Genomic DNA, 12,953 nt, shown 5'->3' with positions numbered 1-12,953 from the left:
CTCCCCCAATTGCCTCCATACAGGTTCTAGGAGGTCCCCCATAGGTTATAACAGCAATTCGGCAGCTTTTAGGTGGCGAATGGTCGAAGTTGAGGTTTTAAAGAGACAGTACTTAAAAAAAAGTTGATCTTCGAATTCCGAAGTTTTTTCAAATTCTAATAGAAGTTGGACTATTCCCTTGTCGAAGTACCCCAAAATTACTTCGAAATGTGAAGTTTTTTACTTCGAAAATTCACTTTGACCTTTGATAAATCTGCCCCTTAGGGTAATATTTACTAAAATGCTAGATGCCATTTGACAAACTGTTACCAATTTGTTAATACATAATTACAACTAATGTTTGCGAATTAACTTCGAACTTCTGCATCACTTCACCAGATGATGTAATGCCACCTTGAAACCTTGAGAAATACACCAATTTATCAATAGCACCACCAAAATTAATTTCAGCAGGTCCAGCAACATACTCTTATAATCTAATCCCATTATAAAGATTCCTTGGCAGATAGATGAGTGGTTTCCTATCAGTGGTACTATTTTAGCCATTTGCACAATACTCATAATGGCATCATTACAATAATTAGTAAATGTATATGAATTCGACTCACCATTATGGTGCTTTAGTAAATACACCTTCTGTTGCTCATTGGTACAAATTTGACGCAAAGGAAACTTTACTATCTCCTCGTGATGCCCTTTTAGGGTTGACTAGCTCTATAGATTTAACATTATTAGTACGAAAATCCAAAGAATGTAATGCTGCCCATATCTCTAAATTTATAAAGTTGGTTATTGCTGGAGCTCAGAGGGTTATATTTAAAAAGTGGATAGAAAAATCTTTACCTTCTTTGAATGAAGTTTTAATTGAGTTAAAACCTGTTTACACTAATGAGGCAATTAGTCATAAAGTTGAAAGTATACATAATTGTTTTAAGTTCTTATCTAAATGCAAAATTTTCTATCATTGGGTTCTGAAGAAAGAGTTAAATTCAATAATATTCTTAACTGTTCCAGAGATACATAACAATATGTTATTATATTGTAGCCTATAGGTTGTTATACCTGTAAGAGGTCATTTGAATGCAGTAACTCAGTGTTAATTGTATTATTATGATTTATTATGATTTATGTTCAATTTGTTTATTTTATGTTTATTTCTCATATTACTAATTGCTTGTTTTCTATAATAAAAATGAATAAAAATACTTGAAAAAAAAAATACACCTTCCTTCTGTACAATACTGTGGGTATTCCAGGCTAATGATTCTCTTTTCTTCTCATTCTCTCTGCATTGAAGCCGTCAGTCCACCCAGTGGAATTTTGTCCAAGACCTACGCAGACTTTAACAGCAAGAATACAAACAGTTATGTGTCACAAATCATGGAGTTTGGGCAAACGAAGGGGAGATCCATTAGGCAAGCTGCCTACACAGTGGCCATTGGAGATAAATCTACAACCCGCGGCTACTACAATGGACCTTTACAGCCTGCAACGTCCTATAAGTAATTAGTTGTTTATGCTACTTCACTAGGGGGCACACTATACAGATCATGTGACTAGTAGAGAGTTAAAACATGTTTCCGATAGTTCAGAATAAGAAAGAATGGGGCTTTTTTTGTGGTAAGGTGATACCATTTATGAGCTGCTAAACAGTGTCTTGTTACCTCAAAAACCCTTTAATGGTGTATATACAGCATAAAGTTTAGAATGATGGAAGGACCATACAGCATGTGACTGAGGGGGAAATGTAATAAAATTTGCAAAGAGAACAAGTTTGAGCACAAATGAGAATAAAAATGTGCATGTAATATTCTTCATCAGACTTATATTGCATTGCAAATCTTGGTTGCACGTTGCTCTCTTTGAAGGTGGAGTAACTTTTGGAGCTAATGCAACAACTTTTTCACTAGGATGTTTTATTATTATCACAAACAATTGCTATCCTACACTTGCATGAGGGGCAAAGGGTTCGCAAAGACAAAATTGTTCACAATGTGAACATTTATTCACATTGCACACAATTATTCCATTAGTGACCTATTTTACATTCCCCCATAAGTGACTAACACCTAAAAAGTCACAGTTACAACAAATGGACAGATCAGAGAAGCAGCACTAACACATTCATAACAGAACCGATCTCCTACTGACATCCATGGAATATCATACACCAAATTCCTCTATTGCAGTGGTCCCCAACCAGTAGCTCCCAAGCAACATGTTGCTCACCGACCCCTTGGATGTTGCTCTCAATTGCCTCAAAGCAGGAGATTATTTTTGAATTCCAGGCTTGGAGGCAAGTTTTGGTTGCATAAAAAAACACATGTACTGCCAAACAGAGCCTCCTATGTGTTTGCAGTCCATATAGGAGCTACCAAACAGCCAATCACAACCCTTATTTGAAATCCTCATAGGCTTTTTATTGCTTGTGTTGCTCCCCAAATCTTTTTACATTTAAATGTGGCTCACTGGTTAAAAAGGTTGGGGACCCCTGCTCTAGTGGGATCCCTACCTTCCTCCAGTGCCTATACTCTACCCCCAGTACTGTAATACACCCCATTCATCTAGTGGGCACCCTAACTTCCTCCAGTACCCATACTCTTTCCCCAGTACTGTCATACACCTGATTCTTGTAGTGGGGACCTTGCTTTCCTCCAGTACCCACACCCTACCTCCCAGTACTGCCATACACCCCATTCTTCTAGTCAAACTCTTACATTACTGTAATATACAACATTGTCCACCAGTGGAAAAAAACACTAGTGGAAAAAAGGCAGATACGAGTCAAACGTGCCCCATACACGTCAGCATTGACAGGAAGGGAATGTGGATCACTTCCTGGGTGACTCCTGTGCACTGTGACAGGCACGTTCCCTTCTGTCTATGCACTCACGTATATATATATACCACTTCTGGCCCATATCTGCCTCTTCTCTGCCAGCGGAGAGAATGCCAGCGTGCCATACGTGTGCCCACATAAGGGAAATACAAGGCATTCTATTAACATGTCTGTTTGTTCTCTTGCCTCTTCCAGGGTGGCGGTTGCTGGATTTACTAATATTGTCTTTGATAACAACACAAACAGAGTTATAGAGGATCGCTGCAGTGTAGCAAGCTCTTTATTCTCAAGCCCCATCTCAACAGCTCAGGATCAAGGTACCAGCAAGTACATGTAACAGCTCAGCAATCACTGCTCCTCCCATGGGACTGTGTTGTTTGCACACTACAAATTGGAGTATTTATGCGCTTGCTGCAGGGTCTGGATTCACCTGAATGCTAAGTGCCAAGTCATGGGACTTTATTCTCTCAAACTAGTGTTTACACTAGTTTGCAACACCCAGTGATGGTTGGGGTCCCTCTGCTGGGTGTTTGTGCTTGATTTATATGGGCTGGGGTATATTCCATTATATATATTTTATTCACAGTTCCTTTTTACTTATGGGTTTTGGTCTAGAGGTTCTACAGGGACACCCACCCTCCAGCCCAAAAATGTATAAGTTATTAATACTTGTTCACAACTGAACCCTGTAAATGGATTGTGGGTAAAACGGTGACTTGCGCCAATACTTTTGTACTTTTCACCCAGCAGCACATAATAAAGCAGCCCAATGTAGTTCTTGTGTGTAGGAAGAAGCCTGACAGACTATTAGTTGTCCATCCTACTTGTATGGTGACATATCATGTAAAATGACATATGTATTGTGATAACTATAGGTCCTGTCCAGCAATATTGCTTATTCACATGTAGTAGTTAGAACTGAATATCCATGCCCTCTCTCCCTGTCACCCTATTAGGTGTGATTGCTGGGGCCGTGATTGGGAGCATCCTAGGAGCCGCTGTCATTGCTATTCTTGCCTTTTTCATCTGGAGGAGACAAAGGTAAAAGCCTTTATTGGCTGCTTTGTTCATATATATTAATTAGATACTAGGGGGCCCATTCACTAAGTTCGAGTGAAGGAATAGAAGAAAAATACTTCGAATTTCGAAGTGTTTTTTTGGCTACTTCGACCATTGAATGGGCTACGTCGACCTTCGACTACGACTTTGACGTCTAATCGAACTAAAAATCGTTCGACTATTCGACCATTCGATAGTCGAAGTACTGTCTCTTTAAGAAAAAACTTCGACCCCCTAGTTCGCCACCCAAAAGCTCCCGAAGTCAATGTTAGCCTATGGGGAAGGTCCCCATAGGCTTGGCTATCTTTTTTTGGTCGAAGGATAATCCTTCGATCGATGGATTAAAATCCTTCGATCGATGGATTAAAATCCTTCGATCGATGGATTAAAATCCTTCGATCGATGGATTAAAATCCTTCGATCGATGGATTAAAATCCTTCGATCGATGGATTAAAATCCTTCGAACGATTATTCCTTCGATCGTTTGATCGAATTATTTGCGCAAAATCCTTCAACTTCGATATTCAAAGTCGAAGGATTTTAATTCCCCAGTCGAATATCGAGGGTTAATTAACCCTCAATATTCGACCCTTAATACATTTGCCCCTAGGGGTATATTTCTCAAAGAGTGACATTAGAGATCGCCACAGTCCTCTAGAGTGAAATTCCGCCACTCTCCATTCATTTCTATCGGATTTTGAAAGGCGTATTTATCAAAGGATGAACTTTCACTTTCACCCGTTGATAAATACTCTTTTAAAAATCCCATAGAAATGAATGGAGTGGCGGAATTTAACTCTAGCAGACTGGGCGACCTTTAACTTCACTCTTTGATAAATATACCCCTTTGTAGGAAGTGGGAAAGCTGAACCCTAACCTGAGAGCACCAGCACAGGGCACTGTGTCCCAATGCTTCCTCTATATCCATACAAATATACAAGAATATCTGGGTGTAGCTCTATTGGGGAGTCCTGTGTACTCAATACAAGGGCCAAGTTAAAGTGCAAGATTGTTAAAGATTCATTAGCCCCCCTCCACACACACACACACAAATTATAAAAATTGTAGCATTACTTGATAAAACATTTTAAATTCTAATGCCGCAGAATGTTGTTTGGGGATTATTAGTCTCTAGTATTTCCATTCAAGACCCCCCAGGCATCAAGCTGTGATATGTTTATAGCTTGGAGAAGGGCAAATCCTTAATGAAGCATAAGGTTAGATGGGAGGGCTAAGCATATGATGTGCCACTAAAACCCAAAAATATCTAGTAAGATTAGAAGCTGAGCAGCTGCTGGGGCAATTGGATCAGTACTGTTATATGGCTGCTGAACCTCTGGGCTGGCGCAGTAAGTCCAGTATATAAAATACAGCATTTGTAGTCAAATTTTAGGGTTAATCTCTGCACTGTAGATGATTGTGTTAGTTATCAAGAAGAATTATGGTAAAATCCCATTGGCTTCCTGTAATGAGTCTTCATTTATTCCCAGAAATCGAGAAGTGAAAAAGCGGGAGAATTTGTCATTCTCAAGTATCAAGTGAGTGTCTCTATGTCTCTCCTTATTCGCTAATAAATACAGGAGCTGCCGCCATGTGCTAAAAACGGGAGATCTAACTTTCTGTCTCTTTCTTTTCTCTCTACAGGCAAACAAAACGGTAAGTCATTTGGGGTTTCCACATTTGAGGTTCCTGATAACATTGGACGAGATCCTGTGATACCGACCCAGTATTTCTCTTACAGGTCCCAGCCCATTCCCAAGTCCGATTTTGAGGCGCATTTCCGAAAGCAGCAGGCCAACAGTAGCCTGGGCTTTAGTGAGGAGTATGAAGTGAGTGCTAATTATATGGGGCACTTACGATCATTAATGGAATTCATTTGGGCCTAATTATTCTTCCTTTCACTTCAACTCAGAACTTTTCATCTGTGGGAATTTCTCAACCTAAAGAAGCCTCCGAGCTGCCCGAGAACAAAGCCAAGAACAGATACAATAACGTACTACCCTGTGAGTCTGCATCACTCTCTTATTCTTTCTTACACAAGAGCCCAAAAGGGCCATCAATTGGCAAATGTGAAACTTATGTCATCAGTTCACTATTTTCTACTAAGAAAGGCGTTCTTGCTAGCAATGAGAGGGGGTGGAAATATTGCCAAATAACTGATTGATCAGTAATTTGTTGTTGCCAAGTTGCTTAAGTAACTGCAATTCCTCCATTTCTCATTCCTTTCTCACCCTAGATGATCATTCCCGGGTGAAACTCTCCATTGAAAATCACCAGACTGAGGATTATATCAATGCCAATTACATCCCAGTAAGTGCCTGAACTGCTGGGTGTTCTGAGGAAAGAAAGAGATGGGGGACAGTTAGTGACGGTGCTCCCCATTCTTCTGTTTCAGGGTTACATGACAAGCAAGGAGTTTATTGCTGCCCAAGGTCCCCTGCCCAGCACCGTCCGTGATTTCTGGCGCATGATTTGGGAGAAGAACATTAGTGCTGTGGTTATGCTGACACGATGTGTGGAACTGGGAAAGGTAGAAATGGGCTCAGCTTCCTCAAGTTCCTCTAGGGCTGCACTTATCTTTCACCATTCAATAGCAGAACCAGTATCCTGCAGCTCTAAAATCCAGGTTTTGGGGTCTGAAGGGTACAACAATATCTCTACCAAGCAGCCAGGCCAGATTATGGTGTATAATGGAAGGCGAATAGGAGACAAAGTGACAAAAATAAGAAAAACGATAAAACTGGAGTTTCACTGCCAATCTAGTTTCTAGTTGCTGGGGTCAGTGACCCTTATGACCAGACATGATGTCCAGCTGTGGGCTTGAAACAGGCAGAATAGGAAAAGGAATGAAAATATTATTTAAAATAAGAAATGGAAATGAAAGGCAATTCATGTATACCCAACTAAAAGTTTGTTTCAAGGTAAACTTCAGAGGGAAATCATTAAGGCTCATCCTAGAGAGAAAAGTAGAAACCAAATCCCCATTTAGTGTAAGGGACTGGATCACTTTCCATAGAAGACTTACCTGTAGAAAGAGTCACTGTTCCTGAATGACTTGTTGTATTTAATTGAACCCTAGGGTGCAGCCTCCGAGTACAGTCTCCAACAGGGGGTGTGCACCCGTTCTGCCCCACTATTCAGTCTCTGCATCCTTTGCATTAACCAGCGTTGCACAATATCATATGGTGCCTTCAGCATACAGAACAGAAGGAGGTAATGACCATCTAATGTGCCCCAATTGATTGTGCCCCATTGCTTGCATTCTAGGTAAAGTGTGATGAATATTGGCCAAGCAGCGGGAAGAAGGATTTCAGTGGCATGTCCATCTCTTTAATAGAGGAGTCTGTTCAACCTGAGTGGACCATCAGGGACTTCACAGTCACTCATGTGAGTTTAACCCCCAGTGTGTACTGCTAAAATGGTGCAGATGTGGTATCAGTGAGATATGGTGGGCCTAATGCAGTACTGATGTGGTATCAGTGAGATGGGACAGGCCTAATGCAGTACTGATGTGGTATCAGTGAGATGGGACAGGCCTAATGCAGTACTGATGTGGTATCAGTGAGATGGGACAGGCCTAATGCAGTACTGATGTGGTATCAGTGAGATGGGATGGGGCACTCACTAGAAGAACATGACAACATTTAACAGCAGGTACTGGATCTTGGCTCAGCTTGATCTCTACGTGACAAAGTTGCCTGGGTACCAAGTAATGTAGGGAATGTGTTTGGATCCACTGGGTTGTTTATGGTATTTTCAGAGATACAAAACTTCCTGGGTCTTGTGCTTGTGCCCCCACATCCCATTCAGTTGGGGTAGGGAGGGGGCTATAGGGAAAATGAGAGAGAAATAGGTCCTTGCCAGTGCATTGTGATTATGGGGATGTGGGGCAACAAAAATGTCTGCTCATTTAACTGACTCACCTTTATTACCTCCCAAAGAAACAAGAAAATCAAAGCAAGTGCGTGCGCCATTTCCACTTCACTGCCTGGCCTGACCATGGGGTCCCCAAAACAACGGACGTTCTCATTGGCTTCAGGAATTTACTATGGGACTATGTAAAACAATGTCCGCCCAATTCCCCCGTGCTGGTTCATTGCAGGTAAGTGGTTCACTTTGTGGTTAAGCAACTGCTTGTGCCCCCTTAGCACATAACACCCCTAAATCCCTCTGTACAGAATCCTCCTCAGTCTTAAAATTGTAGCACTATCCTACCATTTCTTTCTATAGGTTACCTACTGTATATATTTTGATTATAAGATCTGTGAAACAGGGGCCTCCTTTCTTTTGTGTCTCTTAATACAGCATTTAATCTCACATACACACAATACCTGCTCCATTCTACTCATACCAGCCCCTTATCCTTCCCCCAGGGCTCTTCCACTTCTCACGCTGGCAGCAGGGCTCCCCAATAATGATCTAGAGCTGTATTAGAAACCCATTTAGATGCAACATTAAGGTACAGTAGGGCCAAACACCAATAACTTGCCCTCAAAGTGAGTTTCCAAGAGAAATAACCGCTGCTTGAAACTCTCATTCATATATATATATATATATATATATATATATATATATATATATATATATATATAAAATTGGTATATGGTAGGAAGCAGCCATCTTATTCCTGGAATGGGGACCACAGCAGAACTTTCTCTTAATAATAGCTTTTTAAAGAGAAACTAGTAATACAGAAAGCTACAGGGTAACCCCTTCATGGCAGTGAGGTTGCAGTGCTCCCATACTTATGTGGGGTAAAGGCATGCTGGGAAACTGTAGTCTGTCCAGATTAAGCAGCGCCTCAGACTGGGCTCATGGAGCCATGTGGATCCATCCTTGTCTGAGTAGATATAGGAGTTATATTATATATATATATATATATATATATATATATATTCAGTGCTATATTTTCCCGCATGATTGGGGTAACTCTGGCTCCTCTAACTCATGACTGATATTCCCTCAGCGCTGGTGTTGGCAGGACAGGCACATTAATCGCACTGGATCGCATTATGAAACAGATTGAATCAGAGGATGTGGTAGATGTGTTTGGCACTGTGCATAGTCTGAGGATGCATCGGGTATTGATGGTACAAACGGAGGTGAGTATGTGGCTTTATATTAACCATTTGATGGAAAATACTTGTCACAAACAGTGCACCTAATGGTCATAAAGGGTATTGTTTCTATGGAGGCAGCACTTATGTGAAAGCAGAGCCACAATGTTCAGCACTTGATATCAGTGGAACGTGAAGCCTAGTTGGACATTAGTTCTATTTCCCATGCAAGAAATAGGCATTAGAATCAGCTGCTGGCTGTGCCTCCTCTCATTCTCCAGCCCAGAATATTTAGGTTGTACATTTAAGAAGGGAATACATTACATTAGCAGAATTTACTGACAGAGAGAAATTTGGTTGAGGGAAAATTACCTTAGTTTATGGGTCGCTAATATCTGGCTTATTTCTGCTGATTTGCTTGTTCATTTACACCTCATCAGAAACAATACATCTTCCTGAACCAGTGTGCACTCGATTCTATCAAAGCCCAGAAGGCAAACAAACCGGACCTCATCTACCAGAACGTGAGCACAGTCTACGAGAATTGTAGCACACCCCTCCGCTTGGGAAACTCAAGGGTCTGATCAGGGAATCAAACCCACAGGCTACGAGGACCAGCACTGACTCTACTGGACTCACAGACTTCAGGGAGAACAAGGAAAAAGCACTTTTGAAGGTTTAATTTTTATTATTGTGAAATTAAATATGAAATTAATATATGTAACAATGTGATTTCAATCAAAGTAGAACTTCATGTTGTGCGGGATTGGGGTGCAGGGGATACAAGGGGTGCAGGGGATTGTTCCTTGTGCAGCTGCCCCCCCTCACTGAGATTCTTACACTGATAAGTTAATGAGTATATTATAGCAATTGCACCTGCTAATTACCCTCCTATCACTGCCCCCTGTGCCCAGAGATGATTTGCACTTGGCCGTATATATTTATCAAAGTGATTATTTATTCAGTTCAGCTCAGGAACTTGCTACTACTGGTTATTGTTATGTATGATCCGGTGGCCAATCTTTCACCCTTATTGAGTGCAAAGCTGTGGGTGATACAAGCTTCCTACACACACCAGCAGGACAAGACTCATGCTACATATTGTATCTGGGCAGAGGCAGGATCATACATGTCTCATGCTATACTGGATCAAAACAAACAAAAAAGGGGAGCAGAATAAAGGGGAGCAGTGGGCACATAACAAGGCACTTACTCAGGATTTTCTTGCACTGAAATCTTCATTCCAAGCCATTTCTGTTGCTGCAGTTGATCAGACACTGTGGGGCCGGGGGTGTGGGATACACTGTAACATATTTCTATATTCAAGTGCATTTTTATATTACATTATGTTTCTGGGGTGCCATGGATCTTGAAAGAATCACATTCAACCCTGTCATTCTATATAACATGTGTATATATATATATATATATATATATATATATATATATATATAATTCTATATAATAAGGAATCCCAATGAACTCAATCACTGCCAAGAAACACTATGGAAATCCTCTTTATCCTCCGGCAGCAACACTCCCTTGTGTTAGTTCTGTTGGAAGGAATGGACTGGAACACACATGTGCCTTCGCATTGGCTATTTCTGCCTATAAGTTTCTCACTTGGTCAGTGTGCTGAAAGAGCAAACCCTAACCCTAATACACAGGCTGTGGCTACTTGGCTACGAGAGCTCTAGCCATATCCTTGTGTGCCAGCGCTCAGCTTGCCTGGGCATCACTACTATGATTGTGCTCACGGGGTGAGGGCAAACAGTCTCAGGTTTGTACATAAGAGCAGAGAGCCTCTGTTATTTTTATACCTCTTTTTCTATGATTTCCTGTGATTTGTAAAATACTCTGAATCCATAATAAAGACTTTTATTTACAATTCCCGTCCATTGTGTTCTGCTCAACAATTACCACTGGCACACTGCCGGCATTCACTGGCACACTGCCGGCATTCACTGGCACACTGCCGGCATTCACTGGCACACTGCCGGCATTCACTGGCACACTGCCGGCATTCACTGGCACACTGCCGGCATTCACTGGCACACTGCCGGCATTCACTGCTGGTTGTTAGAATTCAGCACCAAGGTACAAATACAAGCAACAGATGCCTCCAGTCTCTCTCTCTCTATACAATCTAGATGGATGTTATATAAGAAAATATTTAAGGGCACAGTTGGGTGTACGTGTATGGAAGTGACTCTCTACCTTGTTCTCCAATTCTCTTGAAAGGAAAATGCCTTTATTTCATACTTTCCAGCATCACAACAACCATTTTCCTAAATGTTTGTCAGCCCAATAGAAATTCCTTTTCTCGATACAAACCCTGCGTTAATCTAAATACAAACCTGATCAACTAGATACACATCTGATAATCTAGATACATACCTGATAATGTAAATACAAACCTGATAATCTGGATACAAACCTGATAATCTATATACAAACCTGACAATATACAGTAGATACAAATCTGATAATCTAGATGCAAACCTGACAATCTAGATACAAATCTGATAATCTAGATACAAATATGATAATCTAGAAACAAACCTGATCATCTAGATATAAATGTGATATTCTAGAAATAAACCTGATAATCTAAATACAAACCCGATAATCTAGATACAAAGCTGAAAAATCTAGATAGAAACCTGATACTCTAGATTTAAATGTGAGAATCTAGATACAAACCAGATAATGTAAATACAAACCTGGTAATCTAGATAAAAACCTGATGATATAGATACTGTCACGGTTGGCACCATAAATCTAGAACCGATGCCAAGCACCCTGGTCTCGGCTCATGCTTCTGCCTGTAGCAGTCGCCTTTGGCCTCGGGAGGAGAACTCAGCTACTCAGATTTTATAACGAGAGGTGCAAGGCGAGGGGTTCTGGACAAGCAGAGGCACAACTGAAAAGCAGAGTCTTTGGGCAGAAGGGTCAGGATTCAGAAGTCAGGATAATCAAAAAGCCAGGCAGGGGTCACAACAGGAATCAGGAATACAGAATTGGAATCTCAAGAAACCAGCGCCCTAAGGAACCGGCGTGGAGACAGAGGCAGAAGTGCGGCCTGGCGGGCGCCCCCGCCAACCCACTAGGCCACCAGGGTGAGTATAATGTTTCACATTACCCCCCCCCCTCGAGGGGGGCCACTGGACCCCCAGGTTTCTCAGGAAAGTTCAGGTGGAACTGTTTCCTGAGATGATCAGCCCTAATATCACAAACAGGAATCCAAGAATTCTCCTCAGGACCATAGCCCTTCCATTTAACTAGGTATTGTAACAACTAACCCCGCACAAGGCGAGAATCAAGGAGTTCTTGGACAATAAATTCAGGCTGACCCTCTACCAACACTGGGGGGAGGAAAAGATTGTTGGCGTTCCTGCGTGGCTGGTTTTAGGAGAGAAAAATGATCAGGTAGTTTAAGACGAACAGAAGAAGGATTGATTATTTCAGTAATGGGATATGGACCAACTTGAGAGAAGGAACCTTAAGTTTGCATTTTTTTGTAGATAACCATACAGAGTCTCCTACCTGATATTTGGGTGCCTCTCTATGAGACCTATCGGCTGCCTTTTTCTGAGCGGCCGTAGCTGCAGAAAGAGAGTCGAGCACCCCAGACAAAATTTTGGCAAACTGTTTGACAGAGGAATTGACATTATTGCAAGCAAATTCTGCCCAGGGTAATAGTTCAGCCCATGAGGACTGGTTGTCCAAAACATAACACCTTAGAAATTGTTCAAGGCACTGATTAACCCTTTCAGTCTGACCATTGGTTTGAGGGTGATATGCAGTAGAAAATGACAACTCAATCCCAAACCAGAGCAGAATGCTCGCCAAAATTTTGAAACAAACTGTACCCCTCTATCAGAAACAATATTAACCAGAAAACCATGTAACTTGAAAATATTGGAAATAAATAACTCAGCCAATGTCTTAGCAGATGGGAGGTGTGGGAGGGAAATGAAGTGACTCATTTTGCTGA

The 12,953-nt window shown here is 41.3% G+C and overlaps 1 protein-coding gene across 5 annotated transcripts in view; it reads left to right on the top strand.

Annotated features, from left to right (window-relative positions):
* LOC108713433 (receptor-type tyrosine-protein phosphatase eta) overlaps positions 1 to 10,844 on the top strand; it is a 54,886-nt gene extending 44,042 nt beyond the window's left edge. For all 5 annotated transcript variants that reach the window (XM_041589625.1, XM_041589624.1, XM_041589623.1 and 2 more), the window contains 13 exons: positions 1,298 to 1,502; positions 3,035 to 3,156; positions 3,796 to 3,880; positions 5,390 to 5,437; positions 5,544 to 5,555; positions 5,641 to 5,728; positions 5,812 to 5,902; positions 6,136 to 6,209; positions 6,295 to 6,429; positions 7,167 to 7,286; positions 7,841 to 8,001; positions 8,866 to 9,001; positions 9,397 to 10,844. In XM_041589625.1, coding sequence (XP_041445559.1) covers positions 1,298 to 1,502; positions 3,035 to 3,156; positions 3,796 to 3,880; positions 5,390 to 5,437; positions 5,544 to 5,555; positions 5,641 to 5,728; positions 5,812 to 5,902; positions 6,136 to 6,209; positions 6,295 to 6,429; positions 7,167 to 7,286; positions 7,841 to 8,001; positions 8,866 to 9,001; positions 9,397 to 9,540 — 1,421 coding nt within the window. In that variant the 3' untranslated portion in view covers positions 9,541 to 10,844. The remainder of the gene's footprint in view (positions 1 to 1,297; positions 1,503 to 3,034; positions 3,157 to 3,795; positions 3,881 to 5,389; positions 5,438 to 5,543; positions 5,556 to 5,640; positions 5,729 to 5,811; positions 5,903 to 6,135; positions 6,210 to 6,294; positions 6,430 to 7,166; positions 7,287 to 7,840; positions 8,002 to 8,865; positions 9,002 to 9,396) is intronic.
* Positions 10,845 to 12,953: the final 2,109 nt, after the last annotated feature.

This window comes from Xenopus laevis, chromosome 4L (assembly GCF_017654675.1).
Source record: "Xenopus laevis strain J_2021 chromosome 4L, Xenopus_laevis_v10.1, whole genome shotgun sequence".
NCBI classification, from domain to species: domain Eukaryota; kingdom Metazoa; phylum Chordata; class Amphibia; order Anura; family Pipidae; genus Xenopus; species Xenopus laevis.
The sequence above is the reverse complement of the archived record's forward strand: the minus strand, read 5'-3'. Positions and strand labels throughout refer to the sequence as shown.